The sequence below is a fragment of the Thermobia domestica genome, chromosome 15 (genome assembly GCF_964235325.1).
Source record: "Thermobia domestica chromosome 15, izTheDome1.hap1.1, whole genome shotgun sequence".
Taxonomy (NCBI): Eukaryota; Metazoa; Arthropoda; class Insecta; order Zygentoma; family Lepismatidae; genus Thermobia; species Thermobia domestica.
In genome coordinates, this window is record NC_137468.1 from 12,732,638 (window position 1) to 12,752,517 (window position 19,880).

Here is a 19,880-nt window from a genome sequence, read left to right on the forward strand (position 1 = left end):
AAGGATGTTTTATAATACTTTCCGCATAAGTGTTCCATCTATACGTACTTTCCGTATGAAAGAAAGAACTGTATATAGGCGATAAAGATGTTTCATAATACTTTCTGTATAAGTGTTCCATCTGTACGTACTTTCCGTATGAAAGAAAGAACTGTATATAGGCGATAAGGATGTTTTATAATACTTTCCGTATAAGTGTTCCATCTATACGTATTTTCCGTATGAAAGAAAGAACTGTATATAGGCGATAAGGATGTTTTATAATACTTTCCGTATAAGTGTTCCATCTATACGTATTTTCCGTATGAAAGAAAGAACTGTATATAGGCGATAAGGATGTTTTATAATACTTTCCGTATAAGTGTTCCATCTATACGTATTTTCCGTATGAAAGAAAGAACTGTATATAGGCGATAAAGATGTTTCATAATACTTTCTGTATAAGTGTTCCATCTGTACGTACTTTCCGTATGAAAGAAAGAACTGTATATAGGCGATAAGGATGTTTTATAATACTTTCCGTATAAGTGTTCCATCTATACGTATTTTCCGTATGAAAGAAAGAACTGTATATAGGCGATAAGGATGTTTTATAATACTTTCCGTATAAGTGTTCCATCTATACGTATTTTCCGTATGAAAGAAAGAACTGTATATAGGCGATAAGGATGTTTTATAATACTTTCCGTATAAGTGTTCCATCTATACGTATTTTCCGTATGAAAGAAAGAACTGTATATAGGCGATAAGGATGTTTTATAATACTTTCCGTATAAGTGTTCCATCTATACGTATTTTCCGTATGAAAGAAAGAACTGTATATAGGCGATAAGGATGTTTTATAATACTTTCCGTATAAGTGTTCCATCTATACGTACTTTCCGTATGAAAGAAAGAACTTTACATAGGGGATAAGAATTTTACATAATTTCAATTGGACGAACATAATATAAATTATAGCTGATGTATACGGAAGACTGTTAGTTGTCAGACATCCTGCAACGGCATGATGTAACATCTAAGCGAAAAAAGGGCCGTATCTTTGTAGCATGTAGATAACATATGCTCCGTACAGATTTCCGTAGTAAACATAAGAATACCGTATATTTGTACTATACACCGCTGTCCAGATAATGGATTTTTCTCAGTGTAATGGGAAACATTTTGAAGGAAAATGCGCTTAGAAAACAGTTATATAGTGCTATTATTTGTGAAAGTAAACTTAACAGAACTAGTTTCTATCTAGATTCAGGTTATGTAAAGACAATTTCACATACAACATGCTATGGCCTTTGTTAAACCTAGTCTGCTCCTGCATACGAACAATGTAAACTTCAACATCAAAACAATAGCCTAACATTGTTAAGGAAGTTGGAAGCTAATACACACAATTACAGTTTGTTTGTTCAGAAATATAATTTTGTCTTGTACAGTTATCAACAGCAGTAAAAATAACGTACTTCATATGTAATGTATAGCTTATAAATAAGTGAGTGTTCTGGGATTACATTCCAATTAGAATTACCACATGGAAGAATTTTTTTCAACGTGAGAGTCGGGATCCCTTAGAGGGTCGCGAGAGGAATGCATGTAGCCGTCGCGAGAGAGGGTGAGAGAAATGAACGTAATTAGGATATAGTATTGGAAACAATTATATTTTTAAATTTATTTTTAATTTCATACTTTAACACATATATCTTTTACATATTTCCAGACGTATTATCAAACACGCCAAAGAATAATAGATCCTAAACAAAATTTGTAAACTATTAAAGAAACATTTAAAACCAATTGGAGTAAAAAAAAAAAGATAAAATTGATGAAAAACTGTAAACTGAAATATCTCAAAAACTGCATATTAAAATCAGTGCCACAAGTAGGATGGAGCAAGCGAGGCACGTGATTGGAGGGACATCTAAAAGAACAAAGTATCCATAAATATGTATAAGTTGGGGGCGCCGAATTTCGTGTTTGCCCTAGGTGACACAATAACCCTAGTTGCAGGCCTGATTAAAATGCAATTCAGAATAAAGGCTACATATGACTATAAGCAACAACGAGCAATAATATCGTGCACTTTTTTTCTTATGTATTTTGTATTTCGTTTAAAGAAAAACTATTTATCATAGATAAAGATACCCCGAAATAAATGTTGTTCTAGTGTTATTCGTGAACAATATGCAGTAATACCATATTTCTGTATCTGCCACAGCTTTCCCAAAATAAACGAAAGAATGGCGTGACCTGTTCCTGAAAATTACGGAATATCTCTTTCTTAAGGTGAAGATAGGATAGGACAATTTATTTCAATACTTAAACTTTGTGTTGCTAGTTGCGTCCATATTTTATATTTCAACTTGGAGAATAATATTCAGTCCCTGACATGAGAAAAGTTTGCTTTAGTGTAGACATTATTTACGAATTTATGACTACCTTCCGTTCAGTCTGCTTAGAGATGTGCCGTTGGCTCCTGATCCTAAAGCAGGACAGAGAAAAGAAAAAAAAAATGTCAAAATTATTTCAACATCACCTGCCCATTTAGCTGCCATCCTGTATTCCAATATTGTACTTAGTATATAGAACATGAATAGCGTTGTAATACAAACGTTACATAAGAGATGATGCTGAGTTGTTAGAAAGATACATAGAGAAAAATCCGTTCTCCGGACAGCGGTATATTGCACAAATATACGGTATCCTCTTGCTTACTATAGAAATCAGTACGAAGCATACGTTATCCGTATGCTACATAGGCACTACCCTTAGATGTTACATCATGCCGTTGCAGGATGTCTGACATCTAACAGTTTTCCGTATATCACATGCATATACTTATGTTACCTTCGTCAACTATATGTTATATACGTCCATTCGTATGTGAGATCCTATCGCATACATTGTTTCATGCAGAAAATACGTATAGATGGAATACTTATACAGAAAGTATTGTAAAACATGCGTTCTCAGTTATACGTCTGCTGTACGTTGTCCAAACACTACAGGAATTACGCATGTAACCTATGTTTTTAAGTACGCCACCAATATTTTTTCTCAGTGAACACTAAACTAGGTGACCGAATCTGGGGAAATACAGTATATTGCTTAAATAATGTATATATATATATATATATATATATATATATATATATATATATATATATATATATATATATATATATATATATTTAAAAAGTACATTTATATTATTTGTCTTTATGTATATGTGTGTCAGCTATGAAGCATGATTTCACATTAGCACAAAAATGTGATAAAATTGTGTGAAAATCACAAGGTGCCACTTTCTTTGTCTTTTAAGAAATTGTTCTCATAACAAGAGAGCTATGGACAATTAGGCAAAGTGTCAGTAACCAGTAAGCGACCTACAAACTATGGAAAGCATATGATAATGATGACAACGCATTCTTCCTGTTATGTAAGTGCATGGTCTCTCAGTAGTACAGCTCTAACCTTTGATCCGTGGGGTCCCTGGTTCGACTTCTGGGACAGTAAGTTTGTGGTGGACAACACTGTGTCTTTTGGTTTTCTTCGGGTACTTGCGTTTCCTCCCACACTTCATTCCACCAATTTTTTCTTCATCATTCACTTGCCTTAATCAGTCATCTCGCTTAGCCTTATGGTAATAATCGTGGGACATTAAACTAAAAACATCTTCCTGTTATGTGATCATTGTTTCGATGTGATGTGATTTTGAGTTTTTAGCGTCCCTTTTAGCAGCGAGACTATACGAGACGTAGACCTACAATTTAAGATGGAATTCGAACCACATGAGCTCCCACCGAGAATCGAACTTAGTTCTTCCATGCCAAAGGCGCATACGCTAACCGCTTTGCCACGAGAAAGCTTTGATGGTTATTTTAGAGCGATATTACAACAGTCAGTAATTTTCTTGCTGTCTTACTGAAAAATTTTAGTATGATACTAGCGAGCCTCGCTCTCTACACAGTGCATCATTCAGATATAAGCATGAATATAATTGTCGCTCTTCACAACATCTGTACATGTCCCTTTACATACACAAAAGAAAGACGTTTTGATTAAAAATCGGCATGGGGTCCCATTAAGGAAAGATTTTTTCGATTAATTTTTCAATATTTCGCACCGTTTGCAAGATTTGAGCCTACTTCCGGTTCTAGTTTTTAATTCATGTATGATCAGTGTTTTCTTTCTTCTTGTATACAGCATTTAATAAGAAAATATATTACATACACAATTAATTAAAATGTCAGTGATAATATATTGTGTTCATTGGCCAAAACACTCCAAACAATAAAGATTCATCTTAGACTGGAGAAGTGGTTATCCTTCATTTTTCACTATCGTTTGGCCATAAAACAGGATGTCTACTGAAATTCCAAAATGAAATTTCGTGACCTTTTCTTTAGCAAATCATAAAATTTGCTAATATTTTCAAGAGCAAATTTGGGCGCGAATTAGGCCGAATTTTCATCCATGCGATAGAAACGTATTTAGCTTGCGATTTGGTAGCGTCTAAAGCTGAGCATAGACATTTTTGGTGGTGAATTTGGACGTTTTATAGAACAAAAGTTTCCAATCTATACTGTTATGGGATGTTATGGTACTTGGGTTCAGTTCTTGGTAACGCTACGATACATTATATTATTGAAAGTGATTTAACTTAATTTTATTTGCATAATCAGTTGTGTTTACTAAATCATGTTACTTGACAAAGAAAGAACGAAATAGCGTTATGAAAATTATTTACATTGTTCATGAATTGTTATCTTTGTTACGAAAAGCAAATACTGCAACTTAGTAAGATTACGTTAAAGAGAATTTACATAATGAGGTTATTATATAACAGTTAAATAATCACTATTAAACCAGCATTTTATTTCCAGAATTGTATACGGAAATCTTTGTAACACTGTAAGAATCTTTGTATTCATCTCTTCCAGAAATTTCTTTGATTGACAAAATTTAAATTATCCGGAAGATTGCGTCCGGAAGCTTGAGATTTTAAGGATTTTTGTCAGCAGAATGTTCTTTCTCAACTGAGTTGCCTCAAAAGTTTCCACGTGCTGGCTGGAGCCATTGTTGTTTCGAAGTATCTCTGAAATCTGTAATCTCATGTTTTCGGTTACATAAAATTGTTTCCTTGGAAACAGTAGTAAAGATCGGGAGCCGGGAGAGCGCGGACTAGACAGTCGCGACGAAAAGTAAGCGTGGAGCCGTAAATCATAAACAAACGAACATGTCACTATCCGATACAATACTACGCACAGAATAACGAGACAGAATAATTCACTTAAGTCTAAAAGTGTTCGGGAATTTTGTGAACGATTCTTGCTATTAAGTGTTTTACGATTACCAAGTTTGATACTTCTAAGAACATTTTATAACACCAGAAACGGAGTTACAGAGAAGGACTTTTGGCAACATGGATCCAGCAGTACTCAAGGTATGACGTTCTCTTTGGCCAGATTTCCTTTCTTTATCCTACACAATCTTTCAGACATTTACACACTTCTAATCTAAGAACACTAAATTCTATGCTTAATAAATTGATCTGACATGAACGTAAAGCTTCTTTCTAATTTAAACCTCATTAATCATTACTCAAATTAGTTTCTAGCGTTTCATTGTACACAATTTTGCCTAACTTTCAAGAGCATGTTCATAAGAGAAATTTCAGATATTTCTCTAAGTTTGGTCTGGTCTTCTCTCTTTAGTTACAATCCCCACATTCATTTTGAACTAGAGTAGACCAGACTAACAGTACTTACATTTGCAGTTAAAAAAAAATCGTGACCCAAAAGCTAAATTTCGTGACTTTTTCGTGACTTTCATGACCGTTTTCTGATTTCGTGACTTTTTCATGACATTCGTGACTTTCGTGACCGATAGACACCCTGTAAAACCACTTGGCTTGGAGAGATATACAAGCCCTGTATACAAATGTGTGGTGTTGGAATGTCTCACTCGTAGGATATGATGCTTTACTTTTTTAAAATTGCAACACTTCCAGTGTACCCCAAAAAAATGTAATAAAGAAATAACGGCCATGTTTCTCTAAATATTCAATTAGAACTGGACAATCTACACAAAATTTGCAATCGACCAGTAGAAACGGCACGTTTCTAGCACTTGTGGTTTTCGAGATCTCATTGTCGAAAGGATTGCAAACATAGAAACTTTTCTTTGTAGACAAACACATAAATTGTAAAAATTTTAATATATAAAGGAGATAATACATTTATTAAAAAATCTTCTTGCGTTTAAGAGAAAGTGATGTGACATAGATTAAATATAAATATTTGTTCAGTCTATTTAAAGAAAATGAAAGTAAGGTTTGACTAGACAAGCTATCTGTATCCTTCCTCTCTCTGCATGTCACTCTGACAAAATCATAAAAATTATCTTCAATTGCACTTTCGATAAAGAGAGGTAGGCGTTAAAACGTAACATTACATAACGTTTAATATAAACTTCTGTATCCGTTATTGCAGAGATAACTCCTTTCAGACTCCTTGAAGAAGAAAGAAAAAAAAAGAAAGATAAAGTTATCTCGACAGTACCTTCTTATCAAGTCATATAACACCGTCTGTTGGATGAATTCAAGTAATTTAGTCGACGAGGAGTAATACCTGAGGTGGAACCATGTCGCTTGATGAGGTAAGCAAGCTAGAAATTTATTAACTATGGTTATTTTTAATTTAAAACTAGAAACATTATTTTAGTGGAATGTTGACAGAAGTTTGAAATCAGTAGCGACGCCAGTTTTACTTTTTGGGGAGAAAAATGGATGGCAGAGTGTAAATCTAGCCTAATTTTAGGGGCAATTTTAGGAATTTTAATATAAAATACCCTCATATTGAGTTTGGTTTCCCCCCCGAAATAAATTAACCGAGAGGAATCGACGAAGGGGGACAGGGTTAGCCTCCGAGGAGACACCCGCCTCCATACCACCTTTTGATGTCGTCACAGGTCTCAGTGCAATGGAAAGATCGATGATTAATACAGAATCTATACATGAACGAAGAAATTCAAACTAGCTTTACAAAAGGAAACGTGAAGGAAATGAAATTGGAAGGGAGTTGTCTTTTTCAGTCAATACACATTTATTAGAAGAAACAGCTAAGAATGCTTTGGTTGATGAAGATGATGTTGGGATTTAGGATTTAGATTTCTGGGTTTTCGGCATTTATGGCAATTCTAGCCCGTTACGCATGAGGAAAGATGACCCTCGGCGATCACTCTGTCCGAGGAAGGGGAAAGAAGAAAGGATTGGGGAAAGAAGGAAGCGGCCTGGGAACTATAAGTTAGGTACCACCCCGGCATTTGCCTGGTGTGAATGAGAAAAACCCAGGAAAACCTCATTCAGTATGGCTGGTCTAGAAGAGCGTGTTACCACTTTTTCGATCGAGTGTCCTCATCGGGAATCGAACCCGGGACCGCTCGCATATATGATATTTGGGTGATGCAGTACGAAGAAGAAGGGTTAATTGCAGTCAGTTTGTAGATGAAAACACTGAAATCTTTAAGTTTTACGTCCTATGGTTCTGCCGGCTAGGCTAAAGGAGAAAATGATGATAAGAAATGAATGAAATGGTGGAATCAAGAAAATGGAAGGAAACGGGAGTACCCCGAGAAAACCTATGCACATGGTGTTTATCCACTACAAAGCTCACTTAGCGCGAGCTGAGATAAAACCAAGGACCCCTTGCACCCGACATGAACGCTCTACCACTGAGCCATCTTCTAGGCTTGACAGGTAAATCTAATGTCCTCAAAAAATTTTGTTTTAAAGATAAGATAAAACTGTAGTAAATTGCATGTCAATCATTCGTGTTCAAAGGCTAAATTGTACAAATACATTACGGATAGTAATAGTTGAAAAAAAGAAAGAAAAAGATTGCAGTTTTTACAGTCTGTACTTTCATTGTGGTTTTGACAGCTTTAAGATATCTTAACTATAAATCTTGAACGGTTGTCAAGATATTCTGATTCTATGCAGACTGCGATAACAGTAATATTAGCACAACTGATAACAAGGCAGTTATCAGTAGCAAAAGTTATGTGTGCTGACAGGATTGGCTTATTTTGCAATGATGGGTTGCAGAAGACGCCTACAATATAGTCTAGAGTCCTGCAAGGCAACTGCAAATGTCAGAACAAAAGAATCCTTCAGATCGCTTTACCGAACATAACGATGACAAACATTTTTCTATTTGTTACTACAAGGTGTCCCAAAAGTAGGTATACAGTCTCGTACTGATCAGTTATAACATTTTATATCATTTGCTTATTGTTATCCATATAGTTATTGACTTAGTTTCTTCCTTATCTATTCTTAATTTATTTTCACTTATACCTTAAGCTCGGAACAAAGCAAAGCAAGTAAATGCATTATCTTAATAAAATATGATGTCATATTTGATCGATCCTGGTCAGTATACCTACTTTTGAGCCACCCTGTATATAATCACCATAGTCAACTACTATGAATAATAAACTGCAGGATGAAGGTAATTTCAACGGTATATTTCACGCTTTTTACACATATAAGCGTATGAAAAAATTACATCGCAGCCACGGCCGGTTCTACCATATGTGCAACACATGCATTTGCACTAAGCGGCAAGTTTCGAGGCGCGACAAAATCTGTCATAACCATATTATTTAAAGTAAATATTTCTTGTTGGCAACAGACTTCATGATGATGGTAAAATTTACTAAGATGACATTCTATTTTAATGCTACATTCATAAATCATGTTTAGGTCGCATTAGTTTAAGGTCATATGGACAGTGCTAAAGCAAATGATCAAACAAATCCTAGCATAAATCGCTTGATTGTTATCAAATACAAGAATTCAATTCTCAAACAGTAGTGAACACCTGTTTCATTTATGTAGTTAGTTATCACAGTTTTGATATGAAAACTACTCTTGTTCTTATCATAAACAAGTTCCTTATCATTGAAGATGAAAACAAGTTTTTTTTTTAAAAATAACATATGTAGAAGGAAAATCAAGAAATAAAGATAAAAGGGCTAGTTGTACTGAAATTACAAACGGATATATTGAGATTGAAGCTTGATATTGCATTCTATAAAAAGATCCATCTTTCCAGGAGGATCATTTTATAGAATTCAAGGAGAGGAGGATTAGCGTCTTTATGTACTTGTTTTATCTTTTACTAACACAATAGATTATTATTTAAAGAAAAACAGACACAACTAGATTTTATAGGTAATGTTTGACCTTTCTGAGTGCGAGTGCACTTTCCTTCCCTTTGTTGTTCATGATGGAGTAGCATACTTAAAATCGAGACTTTTAAGATTTGTTCTTTCTGGAGAAAGGATGGGCGGCGAATGATGTCATTGCACGGGGCAGTAAATTGCCTAGGGCTGGCCCTGATCACAGCACACTTTATCCTGAACCATAGAGCCGTGGAGTTGGTGCTCTCTAACACTTCTAACTTTCCGCCGATGCATTCTGTATTCACTGGTGTCGAGGCTTATCTTTTGCCTAGTTCGGACCTACTTTTAAATTAGAGTATGTCTGAGAATTCGGTTGGGAGCATGTCCGGGTATTAAGCCCTGCAGGAAGTTCCTTGGACACACACAGCACATTGCCTAAAAGTATGTATTTTGGGATTACATATCTGTGACTTTTTTCCCACCGATATGGACCGCCAGTTCACAGTTTCTCATGTTGGAAGTAACGCTTTTGACGAAATGGCGCGTTCCACGATTTTGAACAGCCCTAGCTCTGAAACTATGCACTTTTCTTCACAGGTCTATAATGTTTATCATTATTTTGATGTGAGAAATCACCTCTTACAGATTGTCGCTAGAATATAACGCATTATCACCCTGTATAAAACCAGGACGCTTTTGGTATCAATAATAAGGAACATTTTTCCATCAAAATTAAATGGTCTAATAAAAGAGTATTCATTCATTTAGATTTCATGTGAGAATATGCAGAGGCGACTCTAGTAGGTAAAAACTGGGGTGGGGGGACAGTCAGCCCCCAGATATGCTAACTATATCATGAGTTTACTATAATCTTTAAAAATATATAAATAATATCTTAAATTATTTTTGTTACTGAAAAAACTGGAGGGGCTAGGTCCCCATCTCCCAGCTACATCCGTCACTTGGCATTTTCAAGGCACATGACATAAAACTAGTTTCGATTGATAGCAGATCAGTGCCTTATTAAGTAATTCGTAACTGCTTAGTTATTACCGTGTCTGCTACTATCACTATTTTTAAGTTTAACGTCTCACAATTATGTTCCGAGGGCAAATTAGACGATAAAAATGTTATCGATGATAATGATGGAATGAAGAAACTGAGAACAAATGGGAGATCTCGAGAAAGCCCATGCACATGGTATCTGTCCACCATAAATCTTATTTGGTGGGAGCTGTGATCAAACGAGGAACCCCATGCATCAGAGGTGACCGCTTATCGCACTATTTTTGCAACATAACAATCTATCCAATTAATATAACATTTTAGTTAGTTAATTATCGATTTACTTGGCAATTACATGTTTTAAATTTAACAATAAGAATGTTAATAATCACCAATCGATAGATTGTGAGAGAATTTTGCGTTGGTACACTCATGTCCAAAATTATTGTCGCATATCTATAACTGTCTTCTTGTAAGAATATAATTCGATAATGATTTTGCAGAGTACTTTCAATACTGATACTATGTGTATAATCAGGAAATGTATATTTGTAGTAAATTTCATTGGAAAAATATTATAAATACGAAAATCATAATTAGTAAAATAAATTGTAACTAAATGGACAAGAAAATTTTATTTTCCTTTCATTGTTCTTATTTACTGCTCTTTTGACATGAAATTTACCACATACTTGTCTTTGCCGATTATACACATAGGTACTAACATTATAAGAAATACCGGGCGAATTCGTTATCAAATTATATTACTAGAACAACATATTTATAGTCATGTGACAATAATTTTGGACATGAGTGTACATGACCTCGTAATAAAAAACAATGCCGTAAAGCACGGAACATACCCTCAGCAGCCAAAATTTGTTATGTACGTCTTTGACATGCAGGACAGAGGCAATTTGGTTTGGCATGGAAACAATGAGGCCTTGATAGGTGGCTGCAAGCATGACGCCCCACATTTGCACACACACATCACCTAATTTCTGTAAATTCCTGATCTTTCGTTCAATGATATCCTGAATATGTTGAATTGGGTTTAAATCGGGTGAGTTTGGAGGCCATTGGAGCAATTAAAATTCACAGCAGTGCTCCTCGATCTGATGCAACACAACGTTGGCCTTGTTACAAGGAGCGTTGTTCTTCTGAAATATGCCATTGCCAGCTAAATATATGGCCGACAAGAACAGGTGTATATGAGCAGCAATGACTTGCCGATGTCTAGGAACTGTCATAACCTCTAAAGACGCACTACTTAGCCCATGGATAATCATATGAAGATTCCCCAAATCAAAATGGAGCCACCATTGGCCTGTCGTCATCCTACTCTGCCCGTTACGAGAAGTTGTTTTCCTGCAAAACGAAAGATTCTGACTCGGCTATCAATATGATGAAGGCATTATAGTGATTCATCGGACCCTAAGGATTGTGCTATTGTTAGGTGGTTCGATGAGGATTGACACGTACATATTCCAGTCGTAATCGATGATGACATGCGATTTAAATTGGTACATGTTTGGGACCATATCTAACAGTGTACAGTGAACTGTGTGCTTAGACACACTATTGCTTTGTCCACTGTTGAAGTCTGCTGTTAATTGTACCAAAATTTACTCCCTTCCATAGGCGGCGACAGAATTTGGTAATGTGGGTGCAGGTTGGGAAGGGACACAGGCCCGTATCCACGGGAGAGGGAAGAGGGGGCCGGGCCCCCCTAAATTTTGGCTGGCCCCCATAAAATTTCACGGTAGGCTTGCAAATGAACTATAATATGGTGATGAAGTATAATATGATTGGGTCGGGCCCCCCTAACTTCTATCGCCCCCCCCCCCTAAATTTTTGGGCTGGCTACGGGACTGGAGGGACAACACATCCTAACATTGTTGCCAGAACGCTCTGCACTATTCACCCTTAATATCTTAAAAATAATCCCTAAGTTTTACTTTAAAAAACAGTGTATGATACCAGATAACTTATGAGAGACTTAAGAAATCATTCAAATATATCCAAACATAGGAAACAATAAATATACAAAATAGAAAGATTATTGTAGGAAATCTGAAAATCGAACTTAATGTGGGTGTAGCTGCACCCACCGCACCCACTGTGGCGCCACCTATGCTCCCTTGCCTGTTTTTAGCAACCTCGATCGTCTAGACGTCCGACATTTTTCACGAGGTGTGGCTGCTCCACGCCTTATCCTTTGGTGCTGGTATTGCCGTCGGCAGTTCGCCAACACCCGACAAGTGACGTTGTTTCCGCAATACTTGCTCTCAGCCATTTGGCCATCACAATTTGGGTCCTATCTAACTTTGATATGTCGCCGATCTTCCCCATTCTACGCAGAAACACCACACTAACTGATCGAATGAGATCCATTTCACTGTCTGACAAGTTATTCTGCTGTCCCTCGTGACTCTTACGTCATCCCAGTGACTTAGCTAAAAAGTGGCGACAGGTCATAATGACTTGGTTGGTAACTGTATATTTACCTTACTGTCCCTATTACAGCAACAACGTAGATCGACAATTTATTACAATCCCTGCGATAAACCGTATAAATAAATCTATAGGGTGAGGTCAGGGAAACAGAATGGTCACTTATAAAAATTAATCCATAAGTGCCGGTAAGACCAAATAGTGAATAGTATTTTTGAAAGGAACTTTTTCAGATATCCTATAAAGGAAAAACATGTTGTTTTTGCTTTTTTCAGAAACTTCAGAAGCTGACCGAGGAGTTGAGGAGTAAACGCCCCCCGGCTGCCGCCCCCTATTTGGAAGATTTGTATGGACTTTACAGGCAGGCAACCATTGGAGACATTAACATATGTAAATATAAACTTATTTCAATAATAATTAAGTCAATGGTAAATTCAAAATGTATTTTCAATAGGAAAATTTCAAATTACAACACGCTGAAAAACGAAATAATATTATCGAGATTGTTATTTTGTTTTTTTACGGTCTACCCGTCTAAAGGGTTGCGCCTTTTCTTCGGGGACGTGTTACTTTTGTATTATGAAGGCTATGACAATTTTGGTAGGTCTAAGGGATTTTTCTTTATTCATTTTTAAAGACATAAACATATATACATTAGAAATAAACTTGAACTGGTGACTCGAGAATGGGTTAACCTCAGTGGAAAGGTACTAGTTTCTCCTTTGCTCACATGAAAGGGGAGGCGTAAGATCTGACTTCAGTACTGTATCAAATGTTTTGTTGTTCTTCAGACACTAACTGATTTTTAAAAGCATTTTTAAAATTCTTAATTTGTTTTATAGTGCCTGGTAAAAGATGTTCTCGCATTTCTACAAGCAGACAATAATTTCTGGACCGTCCCTTGCGCCATCTACATTCAATAGTAACAATAAATTATATATATCCTGAAGCAAAGATACCTTGATTAGCTGGGAGTCCAATCAAGCTTAACAATCACAAACCCTACATAAGTGGTAATTACAATTGTTTTCCCGGGAGCGGACTTTCAATACATGAAGGTGAAATTAGTACTGTAAGAATACTGGTAATTCACACATTGAGCATGATCCAGGAGGGAGAATGTAACTCTCTGTTGCAACTCTCTGTTGCAATGTAGTCACGTACTTGTGAAAACTACTATCAGTCAACAGCAGTGCAAACAGTACTATTGAGAGCTGGTATAGCAGTGGAGAACAGTGGAATCAAGTACTTCTGAAAATAATTATAGAAGTCGGTAGCAGCGGAGTTACGTACTTGAGGGAATTATTATAGCGGCCGAAGGTATTATATGTGTTTCAAAAACTTGTAATGATCAGGTTCTTCTTTCGCTCAATCAACTAAACTAGCTTTAGTAGGTAAAAGCTGCCATAATCTCTTTTTTTGGTCAATTATCTGAAAATTCATTATTGTTTTGTTTCCAGCTGCCCCTGATCCGAACGAACAGGACGGCGAGAAGAAATTTAACGGCTGGAAGAAAAAGAAGGGAATGTCACAACAGGAGGCAAAGGAACAATATATAAAATTAGCTGAAAAGGTTCTCAGTAGCTAAAAAAGTTCTTATATGTCATACAAGATTTCCAATATTATATAAATACATTTCCAATATTATATAACTGCAACGCTAGAATCCAGGACGACTAAAATAAAGGTACAAATTTGGCAACAACGCATTATGGCGTTCTGCGCAAGTTTCGTCTCAAAATCTATTTCCTTAAATGTAAATTAATATTGAAATAGAATATGAAACATAACACGATAAACGGTCAAACAATATATCTATTTCATAATAAGATCATTACTTTAAAATAATTCACACATATAAATAAACATTTCGTAAAGCTTAGCACTCCTAGTAAGATTTTACAGCAAGTGTCATCTTGTGTACTCATTGTAAAACGAATCAAATATTTTATTTTATTTGTTACATTTTTCGATATCAGAAGACACAACCAAATGAATAAGTGTCTTGTGCTGTAGCTGAAACATTACTCTATCTTATAGTATAATATTTATAATATGTACGGTTTCATTGCTCAGTAGTTAAGGCAATGAGCTAAAATATGTACTGACTTCCGGGTGGTGATCCACCTTAAAAACACATCTTTCTAAGAAAATAATGTTTTTGTTCTCTCGCCTGTAAACCTACGAGAATGGAGTTACATCCCTCTGGTTCCCATGCGACGATTTAATATATTAACATTATTAATTATTATTAAGTATTCTGCCTTCTAGCAGGTCCAGGGACTAATGAGAGCTTTTTTCTTTTATTTTTCTTAATTTTCAGTTTGGGCCTGGAAGTGTTCCTTTCGTGTTTCTCGATTTTCAGGTTCCTCTTTTAACTCCCAATATTTTCTTCTATTTTTCAAAACATCGATTACTTGTGTTTTTCTAGTTCCTATTCCTTGCTTCCTTTCCATTTTTCCTTCTATGGCGGTGTGAAGAAGACAATTTCTTCGCAAGATGTGTCCAATCTAATTGGCCTTTCTACGGAAGGATGGTGGCTGAAAGCGTCCTCTTCTCTCCTATACGTTTTAAAACATTTCGTTTGTTACTCTTTCTGTACATTTTATCTTTTCCATCTTCCTCTAACACCACATCTCGAAGAGCTCTAAATATTTTTCTGTAAATATTAACATATACACACAAGAAATCACGCTTCTCCTGGACGGATATGAAATTGGGTGTTTGAACCCGCCTGGTGACATTCTGTATATAACACTGGTAAACTGATTTTTAAAATTATTTTTTGGGACCGCGGTTGTACTGGTTGTACTGGCTACACTGGCGGGATATGTCCTGCCAAATAGGTGCTTTTCGATACCATACAGATCCTTGGGAAATCTGTGTTGTGGTAACCCGTTACTTCCCATTGTATAGGCTACACTACAGATGAACTACTGACATGTCAAGACCCATATAAGCGTCAAATCTGTGAAACGACGAGCCACTCTCTAAAAGTTCCACTGTATGGCCACCTTAAAGCCACTTACTTGCAAAGTAGTCCTTTTCTGGCGACATCGAGATATTCTAGACACACACACACTTAATATGAAAAATGGAAATGAAATGAAATCTTTGAGTTTTACGTCCCGCGGTTATGCCGGTTAGGCTAAAGGAGACGGTGATGATGAGTAATGAATTACATGGTGGAATGAAGAAAGTGGGAGGAAACGGGAGAACCCCGAGAAAACCCACGCACACGGTGTTTGTCCACCACAAAGTTCACTTGGAATATGAAAAATGGGTTGGAACCCGTATACTACCTATGTTGATTAACATTCTTCTTTTAGCAAAATGTCTTCTGTAAGAACCCATTGTTGAGACCAATAAAAGCAGGATCTTAAGGAGATGGGTAGCACTGCTGCTGCTCGAATTGACGAACCCTCGTTTCTGCGTCAATGAACTTATAAATATTTTAACTAAAGAATTAGTTAGTTATATTTAATTTTTAACCATTGTTTTAAAAAATGTAAATACCTAGGTATAATATTATGCTCAACAAATGATAACAATGAACGCAAATGTTTCAGTTTATACGTCACTCTAAATTCTATTAATAAACAATCACGCCAATAGGTGTCTCCACCTGCGCTATTGCTTCCGCATCTGACGCTAACAGATGTCGCTACCCGTGCTATCGTATCCCCACCGACGCTAATATACAAGGTGTCTCAAAAGTCTCCTGACACGGTAACTCTGTTATTATAGAAGTTACAACAAAATGTAAGAAGGGAAACCGTCTCCAAATATAATGTTTTCAATTTTAACTGAAGAAATTCTTAAAATCGGAAGAGCCTTTTGTGTTCTACACTCTTTATGCGCCCAATGTTAAATGAAAACGCAACGTTGCGATTTACCTGGACCCAGAACGTACGTAAATGAAGTTACTGTTTGAAATGCGGGATGGCCATCGACATGTTAGCGTAAAAGAAATAAGTTCATTCACTTATGTTGTGGGTCCAGGTAAATGGCAACGTTGCATTTCCATTTAACATTAGGGGCATGAAGAGTGTACAGCCAAACGGTTTAAAGATTTAAAGATTTAAAAAAAATCCTTCACTTTAGATTGAAAATGTCATATTTGGAGACGGTTTCCCCTCTCACAGCTTCTTGTAACTCTGATAATAACAGAATTACTCTATGTCAAGGGTCTTTTGAGACACCCTGTATATCACTGCCTTCGTTATCACTTGCACACCTGACGTCAATAGATGTCGCTAACTCTGCTTTCTTGCCTGTGTAACAATGCCTTTGAATAATTACATAAATATGCTATGGAGTTCGAGAAAGAAATTGCTTTTTTTAAATTAAACATGAATTTCACCTATAGTATACTATGGGACAAAGGCTCAAGTGGAACAACCAGAATCCTTAATGGTGAAAGAAGTGAAATCGATGAAATACACAGGAAAGAACCAAGGACTATCTGAGAGATTTATGTAGTGGCCATGGCTCAGAAGGTGAAAGGTTAAGCGAGTAAAGAACAAGAGGGCATCATGTTAAGAGCTGAGAACCGTAAAAGGTGATAAAAACCTACTCCCAACAGAGACGTTAGGGAAAGAAAATAAAACAAACCTGCAGGACGGTGGGAACTCAGCAGATAATTAAAGATAAAAAAAGTCATCAAGACATCTGTTGAACAAAGCTAAAGATATGTATCTTTAGTTCAGGTCATGTGAGACAAATCATCTTAGTCGTTTAGGAATTCTACTACGTTCTCTGCAATATACGAGGCGATATTTTAAATTCTCTATAGGTTAGAGACTGCATAGCCGTCTGCGGGAAACTAAAGTGAAAAAAGAACACTTACTTTTGTGCAGGGACTGACTGGCAACCATATGGCCTAATCTGCTAGACTAAAATGAGCGCCCACTATAATAATATGTTGAGAATAATGTATTTGGCATTGTTTACGTACTTCATCAAATATTCTCTAACCTATTAATAATACAATACGAGGGTCAGTCAAGAAATCCCGGAATGTTGTAGTTTTGGTATCTATGATGCAATCACAATTTATCTTGTACACTGCGGTCCTTAGGTTGTATAATTATGAATTTATGAAATGTGAACAGGTCAGGCTGGTAGCCAGCCCAAAAATGTAGGGGGAGCCCAGCTGCAGTTAAGGGGGGGCCCGATCCAAAAATATTATGGTTCATCACCATATTATAGTTCATGTACAAGCCTACCGTGAAAATTTTAGGGGGGCCCGCAAAAATTTAGGGGGGCCCGCCCCCTAGACCCCCCCTGGATACGGGCCTGGAACAGGTCATAACAGGCAGTGTACGAGAAGTGTAGCTGAACAAAGGAGTGTGCGGTAACCAGTTGGAACAATTTCACAGATCGAGCAACGCGCAAACATCAAGTTCATGTTCAAATTGGGGAATATCTGATTCAGAGAGACTGATTCTAGGCTTAAAAACAGTTTAGCACCATCGGATTTTTGGCTCTTCCCAAAGCTAAAAATGAGCCTCAAAGATAGCCGTTTTGCCACCGTACACTGAGAAAACAAAGGACCAGGGTTTCCGTGTGGATACATCGTATTTACGCGGGTGTGCTCCTTAAGTAAGATAATTTCATGTATAAAAGTACAGCAGGTGAGAACACCATGCCAAATCTGGAGTTCGGCGTCGTGTTAAACACATCTTTCTTTTCTTTCCTTCGCACAGAATGATATGACGTCTTATTACTCTCGTAAGGTAGGGAGTCACAGATTCAGAAAGAGCCAAGAGGGGACAGTCGTAGGAAGGTGGTAACAACATTATATACCTAAGTTACCAAGGTCGGAATGGGTATGGTGTTTATACTAGATTTGAAATGGTAGTCCCACAATACAAAATTTTCGCTGGACGGTGGTGTAGATCGTACTACGGATGAAACAACATTACTTAATGTGGTGACGCGCGTAACCTGGTAAAAAAAAAAAAAAAAAAAACAGCATTTACATGCCGACTGGATTATGCATTTTTCTCCGTGTAGAAGAGATCAAAACCAATGCTACGGATGAGCTTCGGAAAATACCGAAAGAAGCAGTTTGTCGTATTTCCACCAATCACAGGAGCAGTGGAACAAATGCGTGTGTGTTCTGAAGGTGTCTACTTTGAAGGCAATTAAGTAATTGTGTATTATATTGTGGTAATACAGAGCTACAACAGAATTCCGGGAACTTTTGAGTGTCCCTCGTATCAAGGGCGCCGATTTCTCTGTAAATTTGGGGAGGAACATTCAGATGCAGAAGGCATATATGAGGATTTTCAGACAAATCGCATTTAAATTATGCAAAATATTGTATATTATTAAATAAAATAATGGGGACCTTACATCAACTTTCGGGGGGGAGGGGTCTGGAATTGGCGCCCTCGGCCCTCCAGGATTGGCGCGCTTGCCTTGTATCAATTAATATAAAAGCCAATAATAATAATAAAAGTTTTAAAAGAGTTTCAAAAGGAATATTTTCATACTAACGCATATAGTGTATAATTGGCATTATAATTTTTAATTCTAAACCACTCAATACATGGTACTTTTATTTATTTAGACAATAAATTTAATTATTTTTTAAACAAAATATTCTGAAGTTTTAAAAAGCCCAATGATGTAATTATTTAATTAGTACATTAAATTCAAATTTGGAACAAGTATAAGTAATTAAAACACTTCGAGTACCGGTAATAGTTTATTCTCTAATAAATCAGATCTTATTTGAAATACATTAAAATTTACTTTGAAATTACATAAATATGGCTAACAGATATCTAGCCTAGTATTGATATTTTCATGTGACTAGTAACGAAGTATTTTATTTACATTACGTATGAGCCTGTTTTGTTTTCAATACGAGTTATTCAACTGATTATCCGGTGCACCACTCGCTATATACACAATCGAAATTCAAATCGTTCCCACAATGCAACGAAAGTCATATCGGCGACACTGGCGGCTACAGTCATAACTAATTACATCATCTGCTACTTGCAGTAGCTAATTGTATCATTGGCTAACTATCACAAACTCACGTGTTCTGAATGGTTCGATTCGTATTTGTTTTCAGTAGTTCGTGCTACCCGAACTGGTTTGAGTGGTGGCGCCACAATCTCCAATCACGTGATTTAATTTCACCTGAAAGAGCAGCTGAAACTTATACCATGTCCTTACCCTATGAGTTATTCATAGCTCCAAATATCTGTGTAATTTTTTAA

The 19,880-nt window shown here is 36.4% G+C and overlaps 2 protein-coding genes across 3 annotated transcripts in view; one reads left to right on the plus strand and one right to left on the minus strand.

Moving 5' to 3' along the window:
- LOC145672080 (metabotropic glutamate receptor 4-like) overlaps positions 1-19,880 on the minus strand; it is a 489,770-nt gene that overhangs the window by 179,286 nt on the left and 290,604 nt on the right. The gene's annotated exons all lie outside the window — the stretch shown is intronic.
- LOC145671813 (acyl-CoA-binding domain-containing protein 7-like) lies at positions 6,505-14,274 on the plus strand. The gene is made up of 3 exons (XM_081741046.1): positions 6,505-6,654; positions 12,918-13,032; positions 14,103-14,274. Exons 1-3 carry the CDS (start codon positions 6,640-6,642, stop codon positions 14,228-14,230), a joined length of 258 nt encoding a protein of 85 aa, XP_081597172.1. The 5' UTR covers positions 6,505-6,639; the 3' UTR covers positions 14,231-14,274.